Raw genomic sequence first — 17,661 nt, 5'->3', positions numbered from 1 at the left:
GACAATCGATAAACGATGAGACGAGAAGAGCGGTTTGTTTTCAAAATGGTACAAAATCAGGGCTGATATATTAATGCATTTACTTGGCTTATTATTATGCAATTTAGTTGTTTCGTGGTTACATACGCGCACTTAGTTTCTAATTCCGCTGACAGCTAGAAATCCAGCGAGGCTGTGGCATTGGAATTGCTCAGTAGACCGGAGATGCAATTGTCCGGCTTGGCAGATGACTCCTGCAGCTCCGGCGGCAGGTGGAACTTTTCGATGACGAACTTCTTGCGGCGCAACTTGAAGGCCAGGTCCGTGGTGTCCGGCATGTGCACGGCCAGCGTATTGAGGGCCGACATCTTGTGCAAATGGAGCAGGCCACTGTACTCCTTGAAGGCTGGATGCGTTTCACGCTCCGAACCGGCAAACGACTCCAGTTCAATGGCATAGTCCACCAGCTGGCGGATCTTGGGCACCAGGCTGGCATCGTACTTGGCAATCAGGTGCATGGGCATCGTGATCAGGCACACGGAGTTGCAGTTCCGCACACTGGCCATCAGCAGCGTGAGGAACTTGATTAGATCCTCGCCGAAGTGGTCGTCGTACCACAGCGGCGATCCCAACGAGGTCAGGCAGACGCGGCACAGGTTCTTCTTGGTCCCAGCGACAAAGCTCTCGTCCCGCAGCAGTTGTTGGATATCGTTGAGCAGTCCTCCGTAGCGTGGGTTGTGGAAGACCTGCGACTGCGACTCCTGGCTGCCTGTTTTTGTGCTACTGGTCACGCTGCTGCTGTTGTTGTTATTATTATTGTTGTTGTTGTTGGTAGAGTTCTCCTCCTGGGGTGGAACCTTCTCCTGCGGAGCGGTCTCCTCGCCTGGAATCGGTGGGGCATCCTCCACGGGCTGCTGCTCCAGCGATGGAGTGGTCGGGGAGCTGCTCTTGGAGAACTCCTCGGCAATGACAATGTCCTGCTCCTTCTGGCTATCATCCCACATGGTAGTATTGGCGTAGTAGAGCATCATCGAGTCCATCTGCTCCATGAGGTTGAAATGGTGCCCGATCTTGGCTGTGGCATGCTCTGTATTTACCAGCGGTAGATCATTGTACCGCCAGGCGATCCTTAGGCCATTTTCGGCGCCATCAGCTTCCTGCGCCTGCTCCTGGCGTTGCTCCACCTCCGTTTCCAGTTCGGTCAGCGGTTTGGGCAGACGACGCAGCATCTCGGCCGGAATGTCATCCAAGCTCCCCAGAAATATCTCCTGCTTGGAGATCACGCCCTCGGCCAGAAAGTACTTGGCCAGCACCTTGGCGTGCGTCATAAAGCGATCCTCCTCGATTAGGCAGATCGAACCCATGGGCAGACCTCCGCCAATAACCACGTCCAAGGAGGGATTTCCGCTGGAGGTGATCACCTGCGCCGTGTGCGGCGAGGTGCGGGTGCCGCGGATCGGCTTCTGCACGGTGCGCTTGCGGAAACTGGTCATCTTCGTCGCACGGATTTCGCTAACCTTTATTTTCTGCGTTCTTTTTCGCTCTGTGTTTCCTTCTCTTCGCGTAAACTTCTATTTCGATAGTTTCGATAGATATTATCTATAGTCGATGGCTGCCAATGGAGGCACACTCTCCAATTGTCTATCGATGGTACAAACAGCTGTTATTTCGCCAATTCTGGCCAACGCGATAGTTTAGTTTTTATTGCTAAAAAATAAATTAGTTTTTAATGTTGTATAATTTGCTAAATACTATGTACGTCATAGGATATTGGAGTCAGAAATAAAACTCATCGATTGCTTTGCAGTTAATCTTGAGTACAAATAAATAATATAGAGTGTATTAGTTAATGTTAATGTTAGTTAATTACCTAAAAGTGAAATTTTTCAGAGTTCGTTCCCAAACACCAAAATTAGCTAATATTTTAAATTTTTAAACTATCATTAGGGGCTTCTGAAAAGACCAGCTCACTTCGATAACAAAAACAGATGTTTTGGCCAAGTTCCATTGCAGTTTTGATGACATACTTTTTTTTGTTGGTAGTTGAGGAAAACAATTGGAAAAAATACCTTTAAGCAACAAAAAAATGGCCGAGGTGCCGTCGCCGCAAATGACGGAACAACTGAACAACGAGGAGGTGCGGGAGATTCTGAAAAACACCACAGATCTGCGACAGTATTCACGACAGATTGAAAAAGAGTTTAAGGAGGTGGAGAATAAGTCCATAGAAGGTAAGTCCCACGTTCCATATGCAAACCTAACTAATGATCTCTCTCTTCGAACAGACTACATAGCGGAATCCCAGAATATTGCCAACCTGCACAATCAGATAAACGATTGCGACGATGTCCTGGAGCGTATGGAAAATATGTTGATGAGCTTCCAGAGCGTTTTGAACAACATCAGCACTGAGATCACGCAGCTCCAAAGAAAATCCGTATCCATGTCGCTCCAACTGACCAATCGTCAATCGGTCAAGGCTCAGTTATCCCAGTTTATCGAGGACATGGCCGTGTCCGAGGAGATGATCAACATAATAATGGAAACGCCGGTTACGGAGCGGGATTTCAGCACTCAGTTGAATGTACTGAATCACAAACTCTCACTGGTCAAGGAGCTCAGCTTCAACGAGTCCAAGTCCACCAGCGATGTGAGCGATGTGCTGCAGAAGCTTCGACTCAAAGCCATGGCCAAGATTCGCTCCTATCTGCTGGAGCAGATTTACAAGTTCCGGAAGCCCATGACAAACTACCAAATTCCGCAGAACGCCATGCTAAAGCACAAATTCTTCTTCGAGTTCATCCTGTCCAATGAGCGGCATGTGGCGCAGGAAATATGCAGCGAATACATCGATACGATGGGCAAAATATACTATAGCTATTTTAAGGTTTGTTTGCAATGTTGTGAAAGCATAAGTGTTATTGATTTCATAACTTTTGTGCAGAGTTACTCCACACGCTTGACGAGCCTCAAATTCGAGGAATCCTGCACAAAGGATGATCTGATGGGCATCGAGGATAATGCATCCAAAGGTTTATTTTCCAAGACAACGAGTCTGAAGCACAAGAGCACCATTTTCACAATAGGAAAACGAGGCGATATACTTAACCAGCAGCTGGAGGCACCTATTATAGTGCCACATGCGCAGCTCAAGAATCGAGTAAGATATATGGTTCATACACTTACAAAGGAGATCAATTTTAAATATTAAACAGTACACAGTAGAAGCTCTCTTTCGGTCTGAGCAATACGCCTTAGTAGATAATGCCTGTCGGGAATACCTCTTTGTCACCGAGTTTTTTATGGTTCGCGGCACCCAAGCGCAAGATTTGTTCAACCAAATCATGGGTAAAACCCTAACTCTGATGATTGTAAGTAATTGGTTTTCATTCCCGAAATGTAAATCACTTATGTTTCTCGAACTTAGAAAAATCTGGAGACCTCCATACACGACTGTTTCGATACCATAGCCATGTTTCTGTGCATCCATCTCATTTTCCGCTATCAGCTAATGTGTCACAAGCGTTGTGTTCCCGCATTGGATAAGTGAGTCTATTTATGGGCGGTATTTCGGCTCACAATTGACTATTTAAACGTTTTAACTTTAGATACTGGGACTCCCTGCAAGCGGTTATATGGCCACGTTTAGAACTTGTATTCCGCTTAAACATCCAGAGCATACATGACTGTGATCCAACCAAATTCAACAAGGAATTGGGACCGCACTACGTAAGTATACGATCTAAAGTTAGTATGGGATAACAACTCCCAGTGCTAAAAGGAATAATCTTTATGACAACGCGAAATCGATTTTGATAGCGACTTTTGATTTATAAAAAAACAATTAATTGACAATCCAAAATAAAGGAATACCAGAAAAGTCAAGAGAAGGCCAAAAGAGATAACCATTTAGCTTCAACAAAATGCCTTGTCATATAAAACGTATATTTTACAGATAACACGACGCTACGCAGAGTTTAGTGCGGCCATTGTGGGAATCTCAGAGCATTTTCCTAATGAATTGGTAAGCCGACTGCTTCTGGAACTGCAAAATGAAGTCGAGTGCTTTATTCTTCGCATGGCCGCAATATTTCCAACGCGAAAGGATCAGCTTATCTACTTAATAAACAACTACGATTTGGTTCTGGGTGTGCTGATGGAGCACACGCGAGATAACTCCAAGGAAGCAGAGGCGTTTAGAGAGCAGCTCAACTCCCGCAGTGCAGAATATGTTGAAGAGATACTGGCCCCACATTTCGGAGGCATTATTCAGTTTGTCAAGGAGTGCGAGCACTTTTTCGAGAAGGAACAAATGGATGAGCTGCGGAAGCAGGAGCGAAGAAGTCTAGCTTTGGTGGCCAGCTTCTCGGCCAACTGGAAGAAATCTCTGGAGGAGCTGAACAGAGAGGTGCTTCTCTCATTTCCTTCTTTGCTGACGGGCTCCCAGCTGCTGCAGCTCGCGTTGGCCAGTTTGGTGCAATACTACCACCGCTTCCACAAGCTCCTCACGCCCAATGCCCGCGCCCAGCTGACAAACATCCACGTAGTGATGGTGGAGATCAAAAAGTACAAGAGCAATTACTGAGGGACGCTTTAATTGAATGTGTGTAGACTTCTGTGTATTCCAACTTGAGTAAAATTCCAAAATATATGTATTGTAAAGTTTAAGACTTAATCCTCATCCTCGAACATCATCTCGACGAGATCCTGATTGGAGCAGCGCTCGCCGTCCAGGCGCTGTGGCTGCTTCCAGCGCAGCAGAGTGGGCAAGAAGATCAGATGTGTGTTGGGATCCTTGCGGAAGGGGCAGTTCAAGTCCTTCCAGCTGCAGCGAAAAACAAGTGTTATTTTATTGCTTACCACGGTTTGGTGATAACAGGCGGCATGAATACAACTCAAGAGCATTGTAAAGCTATCGGTGTTTAATGGTTGTTTTTTTATCATGAATGTTCTCGGCGTGTGAATAAGCACTCGAGCATTCATTTCATCATCGTACAGCTGAGGCTGAATGACTAGTTCCACCTTGCCATATGTATTGAACTAAATAATGTAATGACAAGTTTTGGCAACTGAATGACGTGAGTAATGTGCATATATGTACGTTATTTTTAATGACTAAGCTTCTGTTTTTGTGATAATGGATAGAAACTACCAGATGTTTGTCTCTCACAGTGCATGAAATACTAATCCCTGCTTTTCTGACCGCAGCTGTTATTTTAGTTGTTGGTTTTAACTTACTATGCCCGCTCGCCCACATCCACATGCACAAAGTGCGAGTTGCCGGGGGCCTTCTTCAACGCATCGTGTATCACCGGTTCCGCTGCAAAAATACGTATGCGTGATGTATGAGCTTGGAAATCGGATAGCCAGCGGTTAGCCGCATTGGGATCAGGGCATTCTCACCCTTGACGCAGTAGGGACACCAGCTCTGTCCATTCTCGTCCTTGCCGCCGCTGAAGAGGACATGGACCGCTTCGTTGCCGTTCTCCAGTTCCTCCATCTTCTTGGAGAACTCATCGTATCCCTTCACGTTGTGTGTGACCACCATGATCTTGCTGGGATTAGTTTTCACCGCGCAGTAGCGTCTGAGAATGCGACCGAAAAGCGTTGGAAGCGACGTGATGGCGAACTTTGGAGTAACTGGCTTCTGGAGGGGAATGGACTTCTCCTAATTTATCAGGTTTTCTGACTCTTTGACGTAAAAAAAGCTTACTGTAACAGATGGTAGGGTTGCCAGCTTACGCGCGTACTGATACTTGGCCATTTTCAAGCCAAAGCTATCTATCAATGGAAATAATAGATTGTTAGCTATAAGTTCAGATTTTGTAACGTATGAATGGGGAATAAAAGGTAAATGCTTTGATATAGAGATGGAAGCTTCGTATACAAGATATTGTATACTTAAGTATGTATTGAGAACTAATAAATACACCATTCTAGCTGGCTATAGCTATTTTAGCGGGAATAGCTCGATAATCCGCTAATGCAAGAAAACGTGCCAACACTATTTATATCGCCCAACTAAACAGCTGTTTAGAACTCTTTTTTTCATAAAGTGTATTTATTTGTTTTTTACCACTGATTTCGACTTGAACAATGTCACGGTTAGCTTTATTGCGCAATTTGGTCAGTCAGCGGCAGAATTTGCTCCCCTCCAACTTTACCAGGCTAAGATGCGCGGCTGCGATGCACTGGAGTCCACATCTGCGCCAGGAAGCGTCGCGCGGTTTGTGCCTCAATTTTCTCGTTAGGTTACACCTGGAATATTTACGATATTATTTATGCAGATGGAGGCGGCTCCCTTCAACGTTCGCAGGATAACACCCAGGTGTCCACGGATGTGCGTCCCATTGGCGAGAAGATCAAGGAGAACACCAAGACGGCCAGTTACACGGCCATTATAATCGCCGGATTGGGGGTGACCTGCGTGATGTTCTTCGCCATATTCCGGGAGCTATTCTCCAGCGAGAGCCCCAACAATATATATGCGGATGCGTTGAGCCGTGTGGTCGAAGATCCGCGGGTACAGGATGCCATTGGTGCGCCCATTAAGGGATTCGGCGAGACATCCAGGCGGGGTCGCAGACAGCATGTGGCGCACTCCAGCTATGAGCGCCATGGAAAGCCTCACATGCGGATGCAGTTCTATGTGCAGGGCCTGAGGAACAAGGCCACCGTGCAGCTGGAGTCCAGAAGGGTAGGCGTGATTAAAATCTTACATTCCTCATTCCTCTAATCCACAAATTCCACAGAATGACGCTGGCAAACTGGAATATCGTTATCTGTTCGTGCAATTGGATCACTATCCCCGCACAACCATCATCCTTGAGGACAACCGTGCATTTGATCCCGCCCCCGAGCCAGCGGCCGCTGGATCTTCCTTTGGCAACCTAGCCTTGATGTCCAATAGCCGGGATAAGTGAGCGGATCCTTCCGATCTCCTGCTCTCCACTTAAATTTCCTGTACATTTGTTATATTTATTATTTGACTGACAATGAAATTGCATTGGGTAACCAACCACAGCCAGCCTCGAGTCATTCGCCAATCGAGAAGTTGTCCATCTCCAAAATGGCGCCCGATTGGTGTCAGTAGAGCTTCTTCCAGGGTATGATCTCCCAGGAGCGAACGATGTGGCGTCCGAAGAGAAAGTCCTTCAGCTTGTTCATAATGTAAAACGAGATGCCGAAGAAGGAAGCGAAGTACAGCCAGAACTGCCCAAGCCGTTCCCAAATGCTAAGATGATAGCGAGCGGCAACTTGGAGCACGTCCAGCTCCAGGTCAATGCTGAGACCAGGTTCCAGCCGGGGTGACGTTTCTCTGTAGTATGTCTCCTGAACGGCCAGCTGGAAATAAGCTGGATTCGCCTTGACTTGCGCCAGCAGGGATTCCATTTTGAATTGATCTATATTTCCGGTAGTAGAGTTCGTGTCCAAGTGAACCTGGCGAAACTGAGTCTTGATGTTGCGACCCGGAAATGGACAAGTGAACTCCACGTATTGCTTCAGCTGAAGCTCTCCCTTCAGTTGTATGTGTCCATTTCTTAGGCGAGCGTGGAGGGGAAGCTGCAGCTGATGTGCCAGCACGGACGGAGGCGATAGATCACACTTGTGCTGCAGTTCGGCTTCGAAGAAGACCAACAAATTGAAGCTGACCAATCGCGTGGGCACATCCTGCAGCTCCAGCTGAAAGTGCGCCCGATCTGTAACGCCATCATAGTCCACATCCTCTGTCCAATATCTGGTGGTGGTGCAACTGTTCGTATAACTCTCCATTTGGGCATTAAACTGGCTGAAGCTGCTGCAGGCGACTAGCGATTCATCCTCCTCGAATTCCCCCTGATCCGTTGTGCCCACGAATATGTACTCGTAGTTGAACTCAACATTCGGCTGCTCGTACAGGACCCTCGATTCTGATATGCCAGAATAAGGACTCAGCAGGGACACGAGCAGAACGGGCAGCATTACAGAAAGCGCAATGAAGGCCAGCACCAAAAGCGAGGCAAAGGAGCACAGCGAGTTCTTGTACACGATCGCCGTGTTTGTCGTATGCAGCGGAATAAACTTCATCTTGGCTTCTTTAAATTAACCTTTTTCGGAGCACCTGCTCGCTTGACACTTGTCACTATGATTGGTTTGCTATGAAAAGTTGGTTTCGTTGCCAGGCAACGCACAAAAAAGAATTTCCACCACTGATTCTATTTCAACGCTCTTTTTATATGAAAGTATTACGAATTTGATTGAATTATATATTTCACTGTTTTATTATTTAGAAATTAAAGGAAAAAATATGTATAAAGTTTGCGGGCTTGAATTTTGCGGCATAACGATGGTATGGCTTTCGATAAGTCGATGTAGAATATCGATATGTACAAGGATTCAACAGTGAGTCCTTGCGAAGTATCGAAAGAAATAGATATTTTTAAATTCAAATATATCAATGAAAAAACGGGCACTTGGGTAAACTGAATGTTTGTAAAACCTAAATAAATCTATATATATAAATAAGTTTCTTCTTACTCTACTCTTCCCTACATGAAAGAATCGCCTCCTAAATCGCTTTATTAGCAACTGCCGGCCCATTCTCAACCTCTCCCAGTTGCGACGGACCTCCAACTCCATGCCCGTCCAATGTACATCCGTTCCGGCTTTAAGCCGATACCAAAAAAGTATTGATTGCACATAATTATAGGATTTGGATACGGGCCCTCTTGAAGCTCGCACAACCCACCGACTAAAGTGAAAAGTGAGCCTGCGAAGAGGGGCAACAGAGGGGGAAAAGTACGAAATTGAAGAACGGAACGCATAACTTGGCCAACATTTGCTCATAATTAAGACGGCCAACTGGTTTTCAGTTTGGCTGCAGGAGACTCAAAATGCTTTCGTGTGCACCGCGTAAAAATCGGAAGTTGCAGCTTTGCAGTTAATGCGCTTATTTTAAAGAGTGTTGAAAGCGGAGTACTGAAAAGAAAAAGTAAATCATACTTTATATATGTGCATAATTGGACAGGCCTTTCGCCTGGGGAAAATGATGGAATATAATGGGATACTTAATACGATATCTGACACGATTTTCAGCAGAAAGTTTTCAAATAGCAATAAACTGAATGGTGGAATAAGTTAAGGAATATATTAAGCTTTTAATTAACATTTTTGAAATTCAGGTTTGAAATTTTAATATTAATAAAATATTTAGCATTTCCCATAAGAGAACTTCTAATGAAGACCCTAATCCTCTATTGCCTGTCACCTTTGCAAGTTCCGTGTTTAGTTTTGTTTAACCGAAAACTTGTACTTTTGATTGGAGTATTTACCTTATATTCGTGACATGTCAGATTGGGTAACAAAGTTTTTTTTGATTTGTTTTTTGGCTCTTGCTGTGTGACATGTGTTTTGTGCATATTAAAAATGTGTGCTAAAAATGATGGGCTGCCAGTCGGTGTCAGAACTACCGAAAAATGATGAATAAATAAAAGTGAATCACATTTTGACATTTACGTTTGACATTTGCGGCTGATCCTCTGACAGTTACCCTACAATTATTTCGCCTGATTCAACATCGTAGCATCCTGAATTTAAGTAATCTCCCGCCCGAAAAAAAATCAATAACTTTTCTACGTTTTCTGTTTCCACATTGCCACGCCATTTTACAAAAGGGCCGAGGAAAAAGAAATGGGCGAAAAGTCTGTATGTAAAAGCCAAGATGGCAGACAAGCAGACAGATAGGGCGGGGGCTATATACGTATGTACATACCCATATATATATATTTAGACGTATACGAACGCAGTTGGAATTCAGCTCACGGCCCCAGGACAATGCCAGCTCTGTGCCCATATATCCTTTTTCAACGAAATTTCAGCTTTCACTCGTTTCGCGTACGTGACCGTGTTGCCACCAAGGAGCTGTTGAAGTGGCAAATTCGCAGAGCGCCACCATTCCATTTGGCATTGCTGGGGTGGCTGATGGTTGGCTCTGGGTGGTTTTGGGCGGTGCTGGGGTCAGAGTGGTGGTGGGTGTGGGTGTGCGCCAGGTGGGCGCTGGCAAAAAGTAGCAGTTTATTAGGCGCACCAAATTAACATAGGACTACTAATGACTGCCACGGCAAACTAACTAGGCAGGCGAAAAGTTAGACTGCGAAGGTACAGGAGCAAGAGGAGGCGGGAATTCGGCTGCATGGCAGTGTCCTGCTAATTAGATTGCCCAAAAGGTGCTAGGAGTCTGGAAAAATTGTAATTCAGTTGATAAGAAGTAAGTGCCAGTCAGCACCTCACATTATCTATGCTGATATACCACAATAAAGTTATGTTCCGAACTTCAATGAATATGGAGATTACTTAAAAGAACTGTGATTATTTTTAAATTTTTGATTGATTTAAAAATAGTCTAATTACTGAATTTCTAAATCATCTTTTAATTGGTTATAGAAATTGGGGCGCTAAAAAGTATGCTACAGAAAGGTTGAAAATTACTTAGCCGTGCTAAGTTAGCCTAACTAAAAATGTTTATTATATTGACTATAGCTAAAACAATAATATCATGGTTTTTAGAAAACAAAATAAGCCGCGTGAACCAAATTATGCCACTCACTCGAGGGTGTTGAGCATTGAATGCCGCTTGAAGTTGATCACAACGCCTGCGCGGACTCACATCATTTTTGCTCAGTCCAATGCGAATTCCCCGAGCCGACACCCCTTCAACTGGATGCTGGATTGGAAGGAAAAAGGGGAAATGCTTTCCCTGAAGCTTTCCGTTTTTCGCTGGCGCCTAGCTCCCCAAGGAAATCAAAGGGAAGCACAACGTATGGGCTGCGTTGAGGTTGCTTTAATATTTATGCAGGGTTCATGTCTCTATCTGTGGAAAATTCCCCTTACAACACTCAAGTGGAAAAGTGTTATAGATGTGTACATGTGCGGGGTATTCACTCAAAGAGGCCACAGGACGAAGGATGGAGGATGGAGGACGAAGGATGGAGGCTGGCGTATGGGGATGCTGCCGAGTTCCTTTTGGTGAACTATATTTGACAATCAAGCCGCAAGCATATGTTACCCGATAATTTGCCGAAAGTTTTAATGAAAGACATGGGACTCATTTTTCCTGCCACACTCTCTTCTTATTTGTGTGTGCTGGTGTGTGTGTGTGTGTGTGTGTGTGTGCAGGAGTTAATGTCCTTTTTGTGTGAGTGCGTTTTCCTGCTGCTCAGTCGCCATTTTGTCCATGTCTGTGTGTGCCAGCGTATTTTGATGAGCTCGAGAAAAGTAAGTGTCCTTTTCCGAGAATTTCCGTCTTGCCGTTTGTGTGCGTAGGAGTGTCTGTCCACGGCTTCTGTGTATAATTTCCATTTTATAAATGACTTTTCCGGACGAATTTTCCGACTAGCCGCAGGCCACTGTAATCACGCCATATCTGTTGAAAGTTTACAACTTTTTGCCAGCGTTTTTGGAATACAAATTGCAAGGGGTTAGTTGCTCGAACTTTTGAGAAAATATTGCGTGTCTAGTTTGGCTTCGATTTGTTACATAATATTTTACACAATCTTTCTAAGCGATTGTCCGATTTATAATCCAAATTATATTATAGGAATATATATATTCTGCTTACTACTTTCGTTTTATTGAAACCTTTAAAAATATTTAAACATTTCTCAATGGTTGGGAAATGAATGAAAGCATAAATAATGCAACAATGAAAACAACAAAGTTTCTGTCAATTCCGCTGTGACAAATCTGTTCAGTTAGCATGATACTCATTTTAAAAAATATAAAGAGTAGTTTCGGTCACACCGAAGTGTAAGTACTCTCCAAAATTAATATAAGTTTGTGGGTTTCCGTATTTATTATTATTTATTTATTTAACCATAAATCGTTACTTGTTTTATTGGAATTTATTACAGGACTCTACGATATCACTTCTCTATCTGAAAATCCAGTACAATTTACATGGTAAAGGGCATGATAAAAAGAGTCAATTTGAGAACATGGCACAGACCCACGAAAGTTCGCCACCACATCCCGCTGGGCAGTGCAGCAGACGACTGGTCCCCGGAAAGTGGCACGAAAATCGGTGGAAAACTGGTGGAAAATCGGTCTGTGGAGGAGGAGACACCATGTCATACAATTTTTCAGTTGTTGCGACTTCCTTGGTCCCTGCTGTTGATTTTTTTCGCCCCGCAATGGTAATAAGCGTAAAACTTTGACAGTTTGTTATCCGCATTTGTTTGGTGGCTTGCAGTTTTCATTTGCCAGCTTTTTTTCCCCCCAGTCTTTATATTTTTTATTTATTTTTTTCTGGCTCACTGCTGCCACATTTTTTTGTGCCCCCAGCGAGCACCTGTTAAAGTTGCGGCGTGACAGCAGCGGCACTTTCTAAACGGCTCGCCCGGGAGCTGCCGCATGATAAGCGGTGTCCACGAATGATCTGCCAGGACCTCGTCCTGTTTTCCTGTCTCTTTTTTGTGGGTGTAACCGGGCAATTAGAACAACAAGAAGCACTTAAACAGATGCATGTTATTTTGCGGTTTTCCCAAAACATTTTTTCGGCTACATTTCCGTGTGCTGTTCAATACTTTTCTCACCTTTTTCCCTAACGGAAGTAAGCGGTTAGGGTTATCTTACCCGCTTTTCCGCTTTTTTGGGCCACGCACTTACCGCATTCCTTGTGGTAATTATAAATTTAAACATTTAATTGATGGATAACTGCGGTTGGAATTGTAAAAAGTACACATGTCGACCACAATTAAGGATCACTTATGTCAAGTTTATGACATGAAATTAAATGAATCGAACAGTTTTTTCAGGGATGGCAAGGAAGTTACTTAAAATATACGTTACATACATATGTTGACTAAACATTCTATTATGTGTTTTAAATTGTTAGTTTGAAGTAAATCTTTGCGGTGACATGCAAAAAACAGGTAATATCACTTTGGACTGCGTACGACGATTATAATGGCCAAAAGTGCTTAGAACGAAAGATTCATCTGCGATACGTGTTCGGGGTCTCTTAATCGCCTCGAAAACAACAAGGGCAGCAGCAACAACACTATATTCTATATCCTTGGGCCACTATAGCCTTATGCTAGTCCTGCGACAGCCATAGTCCGACCAACGAACAGCAATTAAAACGGATTAAAAAGGCAGCAAACTGATTTATGAGCCAAGGAACTCAAATAACGACAATACGACCACTGAGCCCAGAGCCACCAACCACCCACCAGTGACCAGTGACCACCAACCACTGACCAAGTGGCTGGGCGTGCTCTGGGTATCCGTTTCCTAGTCCGCTTCCCAATCCGGATGCCTGGTGGTTTCGACTCAGTCGAAATTGAAATAATTGCGCAGCGAAGCAATTTAGAAGAATCACTTGCCATTTTCCAATGCGTTCGATGCTGCTCTTGTCTAATTGAAAACATAAGGGAAAGTTGGCGATTCGGACTCGATTTTGAACGTACTGTGTAGATTAGCTACTCAAGTAAAATATAATTCTACATTTTTGTTCATAAATCCATGGTTTATTATGGCATGGTTGGCATTAAATTTATAGTTAATAAATAAATTTATAGTATCAAACGAGCAATACTTCCATATAATAAAATCACAGTATGCCTAAAGCTGCACTTTTATATCGACATGGCACTTGGAATATATTTTGAAGTCCTAAGAAGATTTTATGTTTAGTAATTCTAGTAATGCCCCTATTACACGGTATAGATATTAGGCAGCAAAGCGATTGGCTTTCGCCGATTGCGACTTAAAAAGAAAACTCTTTCACTGTTGCTGCTGCAGCTGCTGTTGCTGTTGCTATTGTTGCTGCTACAATTTGGCGCATGGATCTGGCCAAGCGGAGTCGTTCATGTATTTGGGATTTATAACCGCATATAGCGCACATAAATCCAGCAGCGGCAGCAACAACAAATCGAACTTTATGTGCTGCAATGGCTGCCATATGGCCATCGCATGCCACGCCCCCAAAAACTGGTGGCACTGTCGCCAAAGCTATTGCCACCGTTAGAAATTGCTGCCAGAGATTCGAATTGGAATCGCTTTCGGTTTGGGCTTGGGTTGGGGCTTAGGTGTGGGTGTGGCGTCCAAAAGGGCGAGGATTGCTGTGTGTACAACGCTTATAATTGCTTGTTGCTGATGTTGCTGTTGTTGCTGCTGCTGTTGCTGTTGCACGCATCTCTATCTGCGACACCAGGGGCCGCCCACACTCGGCCGGCGTGCTGTAAAATGTAAAATTCCAAATAAATGGCCACGATGTTGCTGCTGCTGCTGCTGCTGCTGCCACTTAAGCGCCTCCACCATGTGTGTTATGGCCTAAAGTAAATCTTCATTAGATTTGCCAGAGTAACCGAAAGGCTGATACTGCTTTGGTTGCTGCTGCTGATGCTGCAACAGAGCCATAAAAAGCAGCGCAACTGGACATGAGTATTTATGGCCACTTTTGTTGTCATTTTAATTGATTTCAATTTTTGTGCAGCGAGCAGCAGCTCCTGGCAGATAAGGATGAGTTGCAAGACGATTGCACAGATGTATATGCCTTCTCTATATTGATCCGTTTTTGCTGCTAATTTATGCATCTGACCCCAGACAGTAAATATTTGCATCTGCATATGCGCAAGAGAGCTCTTAATATTCAATTCATGTGTATTTATTTGATGGATATTTGTTTCAAGCTCACTTATTTATATATGTAGCACAGAATTACAAGAAAGTTGTTGATATAAACATGGCAATATTCCTTTTATTCTAGGTTCATCTAATGATGCTTTTAATTCTTTCGTTGTAAGTTGACTTAATTATGTTATTAATTCCATAAAATTGAGTTAACTGATGCCACCTTTCCCACATTTATCGTAGAAACCATGAAAGGACCCTGTCCATCTCGTGTTAATCGACTGGGGCCCACTTTCAACCCATCTGCTCCGTGCCAAACTTTCCCCAAATTGAATTCAACTCGAATTAAATGGAATGTGACTCGAGTGACCGGCGAGTTCAACATTCAAACTGATCCACAGTAAATGACAGCAGCTGGTGCCACATCGAAGTCTGCGGGGTGCCGAAGGACCACCCTCCTCATCGGTTACCAGCCACTTTAGTCCACTTTACTCCACTTTTTACCACTCATTACCAATTGATGAAGCGCACACGAGAGTGGAGAACAAAAACTTTATGAAATTTTGTGGTTGCTACCGTTTCTGAAAAATGTCTGCGGTCTGTGCCATTCCCATTTGCTTTCGGCCCATAAAAAGCCCAGCCACATTGGCATACCCGGCCAACCCCTAATTGTTGTGGCCAGTGGACTCATGTAAACCCGGCCATGTACAATGCAAAACCGTCTTGTATATCTTGTATATAGCAGTAAAGTTGTGAAAGAGCAATAAAGATGATTAAAATGTAATTATCCTTAATATTCTGACGAACGAACGCACACACACAAAAAAGAAGGAAAGAAACTTTCGGGCTGGTTAAATTTTAATTGATGAGCTCCGGGGTTGAACTTTTTCCACCTTTTCAACTTTTTCAACTCTTACCACTGGGTTGGATTAAGGAGGGTCTCTTCTTTTTTGGCTACCGGCAGTTGAGTGCAAATTAATTTGTTTTGAATATTTGCCAAAAACTTTCGCTGCGAACCTTTTTACTGCGATGGGAAAATCTTGAATTCTCGGGTTCATTTCGCTTTATTTCGTGCCAAAAGAACAACTTACACTTGTTACGGCAATTATTGATATTTGTCCACGGCCGTTTTCCCTTTGGGATTTGCGAACCACATAAAATCAGGGGAGTTTTCCGAATCCACCCTTTTGGGGTGGCATTTGGTCAATATTTTAATCACATATAGGCACAAAATAAATGTTCCACGAGTGTGTGGCAAATTGATATGTACTCGTACACGGGTGTATCAATTGCATGGTGTACAATGTGGTTTGCTTTTGGTATGGGTGGGAAATTCTTTTCAATTTTCGTGGCTGCAGGTTGAGGGCAAAATACACATGTGCAATAAATTAGGTTTTTGCGAACCGTGTGAGTCATAGGAAAGTGCTATCTACTGGTTTTCTGTATAAATTCTTTGGTTGATTCAAAATATCAACTTACATCTCAAAGTTTTGACAAATGAATAAATGAATCGTTATAGGTATTCGGCTATAATCTCCACGCAACCACAATAAAAATGGCTAAATTAAACGTTAACTTGTCCTCGATAATACAAATCATTGTGGTTCAGTTTAGAGCCGCGCTACAAAAGAAATTATAATTTCAAACTTTTCGATTATACGGTTTTATGCGGTTTTATGCTCGAACGGAACCATAAAGGCCAATCAATGAATTTATAATATCCATCAGAAGTGTGGAAAACATTAGGGGCCGCCAGAAGAAAGAAATATATAGTTATGGCCACAGAAAAATGTGATAAAATATGCTATATAATTTGGGTTGGCAGAAACATAAAGACAAGAAATGGGAAAAAACACTAAATCGGAAAGTGTGAAGAAAAGTATCAAATAGCTAAAAAATAAACAGTAAAAGGGCGAACTTCAAGCACTTCAAGTGACCCCCAGCGACTTCGGCGATCTGTAGGAATATAAAAAACGCTACATGAATCCTTCTGCTGCTCGAAATTAAAGCGGCATTGTTCGGTTGATCCACAAACTGGAAACGAATGGAAGTGGGGAATTTTCCACCCGCTGGGCAGCGCGTAAGAAAATGCTCCGAGGAAAACATAACTGAAAAGTAATAATATGCGCTATAAGCAAGCTGCCTCATTAGCATTTATGGCGCCCTCTTTGAGTTCAGAACTTCTAAAGTATAAATCTAAAGTAAGTTTTACAGAACTATAATCCATCTTAAAATATAATGGTCCTATATTAAAATAGTACATTATGGTATACTTTACTTGATTCATATACTATCTCTCTCATTATTATATTCCTAGGGAAGTGAACGTTAAAATATCGCACTAATTGATGGACCCAACCCACCACCCGCACCACCCACTAAATGATGGCTGCGACGTGCCCACGGCGATATCCGATCAATATGCATAATCGGCGTAATCAGTGCGTTGGCACAGGTGAGCGGGAGGGGGAGGGGGAGGGGGGAGAGATGCCGATGAGGTGTGTTGCCGTTATAACGGTGTTATGTCGTTAATGTGCAATTGCCATGTTGGCAATACCAATTGCGTTCGCACACTCGCACTTCCACTCGCAATCACGCATCCAGAAGCAGTTGCCTCAAATTGAGGCTGTTAAATTGTTAATGGGGTAATTCCTTACCCAGAAGGTACAGTACGTGCTCGCTAAGAAGCAACGGGGGCGTGACCGTGGGGCCATAAGCCTTTGCTCACAAGCCTACCGTCTGCGTAATAGTTGTGAATACAGCGGCCATATTGAGTTTAGTTGGCATATGTTTGGGCCGCAGTTTTGGTTAGCAAGTTTTAGAGTTTGAGTTTCTTGAGTTTAAGAAATATTTAATAACAAATTTAAGTAAAAGGAAGTATCTGAGTATCAAAAAGTAATTTATAAGAAGGAAATAAGTCTATTTTCCTTCACCAAAAAAAACCTTTAATATATGGAAAATGATACTTTAGAGGGAAAATGGCTTAAGTTGCCTAAGAAAACCAAAAACATGATGACTTCTTGGACAGATTTGTAAACTGGTTTATGTTTTCTACTACCTTTTTTTTTGGAT

The 17,661-nt window shown here is 43.4% G+C and overlaps 5 protein-coding genes across 5 annotated transcripts; 2 read left to right on the top strand and 3 right to left on the bottom strand.

The window, feature by feature from the left end:
- Positions 1 to 33: 33 nt before the first annotated feature.
- LOC122611412 (putative elongator complex protein 4) lies at positions 34 to 1,745 on the bottom strand. The gene has a single exon (XM_043784469.1). It carries the CDS (start codon positions 1,470 to 1,472, stop codon positions 156 to 158), a length of 1,317 nt encoding a protein of 438 aa, XP_043640404.1. The 5' UTR covers positions 1,473 to 1,745; the 3' UTR covers positions 34 to 155.
- Positions 1,746 to 1,981: 236 nt separating this feature from the next.
- On the top strand, positions 1,982 to 4,564 carry LOC122616140 (vacuolar protein sorting-associated protein 52 homolog). The gene is made up of 7 exons (XM_043791513.1): positions 1,982 to 2,210; positions 2,265 to 2,866; positions 2,924 to 3,139; positions 3,195 to 3,350; positions 3,407 to 3,525; positions 3,588 to 3,708; positions 3,935 to 4,564. Exons 1-7 carry the CDS (start codon positions 2,066 to 2,068, stop codon positions 4,562 to 4,564), a joined length of 1,989 nt encoding a protein of 662 aa, XP_043647448.1. The 5' UTR covers positions 1,982 to 2,065.
- On the bottom strand, positions 4,558 to 5,713 carry LOC122616395 (thioredoxin domain-containing protein 17). Its single transcript, XM_043791873.1, has 4 exons — positions 5,693 to 5,713; positions 5,383 to 5,641; positions 5,218 to 5,299; positions 4,558 to 4,804 (listed from the first exon to the last, which is right to left on the bottom strand). Exons 2-4 carry the CDS (start codon positions 5,525 to 5,527, stop codon positions 4,651 to 4,653), a joined length of 381 nt encoding a protein of 126 aa, XP_043647808.1. The 5' UTR covers positions 5,528 to 5,641; positions 5,693 to 5,713; the 3' UTR covers positions 4,558 to 4,650.
- A 282-nt stretch (positions 5,714 to 5,995) lies between these two features.
- On the top strand, positions 5,996 to 7,000 carry LOC122616307 (mitochondrial import inner membrane translocase subunit Tim21). The gene is made up of 3 exons (XM_043791754.1): positions 5,996 to 6,205; positions 6,267 to 6,676; positions 6,732 to 7,000. The coding sequence occupies exons 1-3, from the start codon at positions 6,076 to 6,078 to the stop codon at positions 6,900 to 6,902; spliced, it is 711 nt and encodes a 236-aa protein (XP_043647689.1). The 5' UTR covers positions 5,996 to 6,075; the 3' UTR covers positions 6,903 to 7,000.
- LOC122616223 (transmembrane protein 231) lies at positions 6,934 to 8,135 on the bottom strand. The gene has a single exon (XM_043791638.1). The coding sequence runs from the start codon at positions 8,044 to 8,046 to the stop codon at positions 7,066 to 7,068; it is 981 nt and encodes a 326-aa protein (XP_043647573.1). The 5' UTR covers positions 8,047 to 8,135; the 3' UTR covers positions 6,934 to 7,065.
- Positions 8,136 to 17,661: the final 9,526 nt, after the last annotated feature.

Source organism: Drosophila teissieri, chromosome 2L (genome assembly GCF_016746235.2).
Source record: "Drosophila teissieri strain GT53w chromosome 2L, Prin_Dtei_1.1, whole genome shotgun sequence".
In the NCBI taxonomy this organism is placed as follows: Eukaryota; Metazoa; Arthropoda; class Insecta; order Diptera; family Drosophilidae; genus Drosophila; species Drosophila teissieri.
This window is presented reverse-complemented; position numbering and strand designations above follow the sequence as displayed.

Coding starts and splice junctions, on each gene's coding strand:
- LOC122611412 (XM_043784469.1), bottom strand. CDS start 1,472: ATGACCAGTTTCCGCAAGCGCACCGTGCAGAAGCCGATCCGCGGCACC.
- LOC122616140 (XM_043791513.1), top strand. CDS start 2,066: ATGGCCGAGGTGCCGTCGCCGCAAATGACGGAACAACTGAACAACGAG. Junction 2,211..2,264: donor GGAGAATAAGTCCATAGAAG/GTAAGTCCCACG, acceptor CTCTTCGAACAG/ACTACATAGCGGAATCCCAG. Junction 2,867..2,923: donor TATACTATAGCTATTTTAAG/GTTTGTTTGCAA, acceptor ACTTTTGTGCAG/AGTTACTCCACACGCTTGAC.
- LOC122616395 (XM_043791873.1), bottom strand. CDS start 5,527: ATGGTGGTCACACACAACGTGAAGGGATACGATGAGTTCTCCAAGAAG. Junction 5,300..5,382: donor GTGTCCCTACTGCGTCAAGG/GTGAGAATGCCC, acceptor GTATTTTTGCAG/CGGAACCGGTGATACACGAT. Junction 4,805..5,217: donor GATGTGGGCGAGCGGGCATA/GTAAGTTAAAAC, acceptor TTTTCGCTGCAG/CTGGAAGGACTTGAACTGCC.
- LOC122616307 (XM_043791754.1), top strand. CDS start 6,076: ATGTCACGGTTAGCTTTATTGCGCAATTTGGTCAGTCAGCGGCAGAAT. Junction 6,206..6,266: donor GCGCCAGGAAGCGTCGCGCG/GTTTGTGCCTCA, acceptor TTATTTATGCAG/ATGGAGGCGGCTCCCTTCAA. Junction 6,677..6,731: donor TGCAGCTGGAGTCCAGAAGG/GTAGGCGTGATT, acceptor CAAATTCCACAG/AATGACGCTGGCAAACTGGA.
- LOC122616223 (XM_043791638.1), bottom strand. CDS start 8,046: ATGAAGTTTATTCCGCTGCATACGACAAACACGGCGATCGTGTACAAG.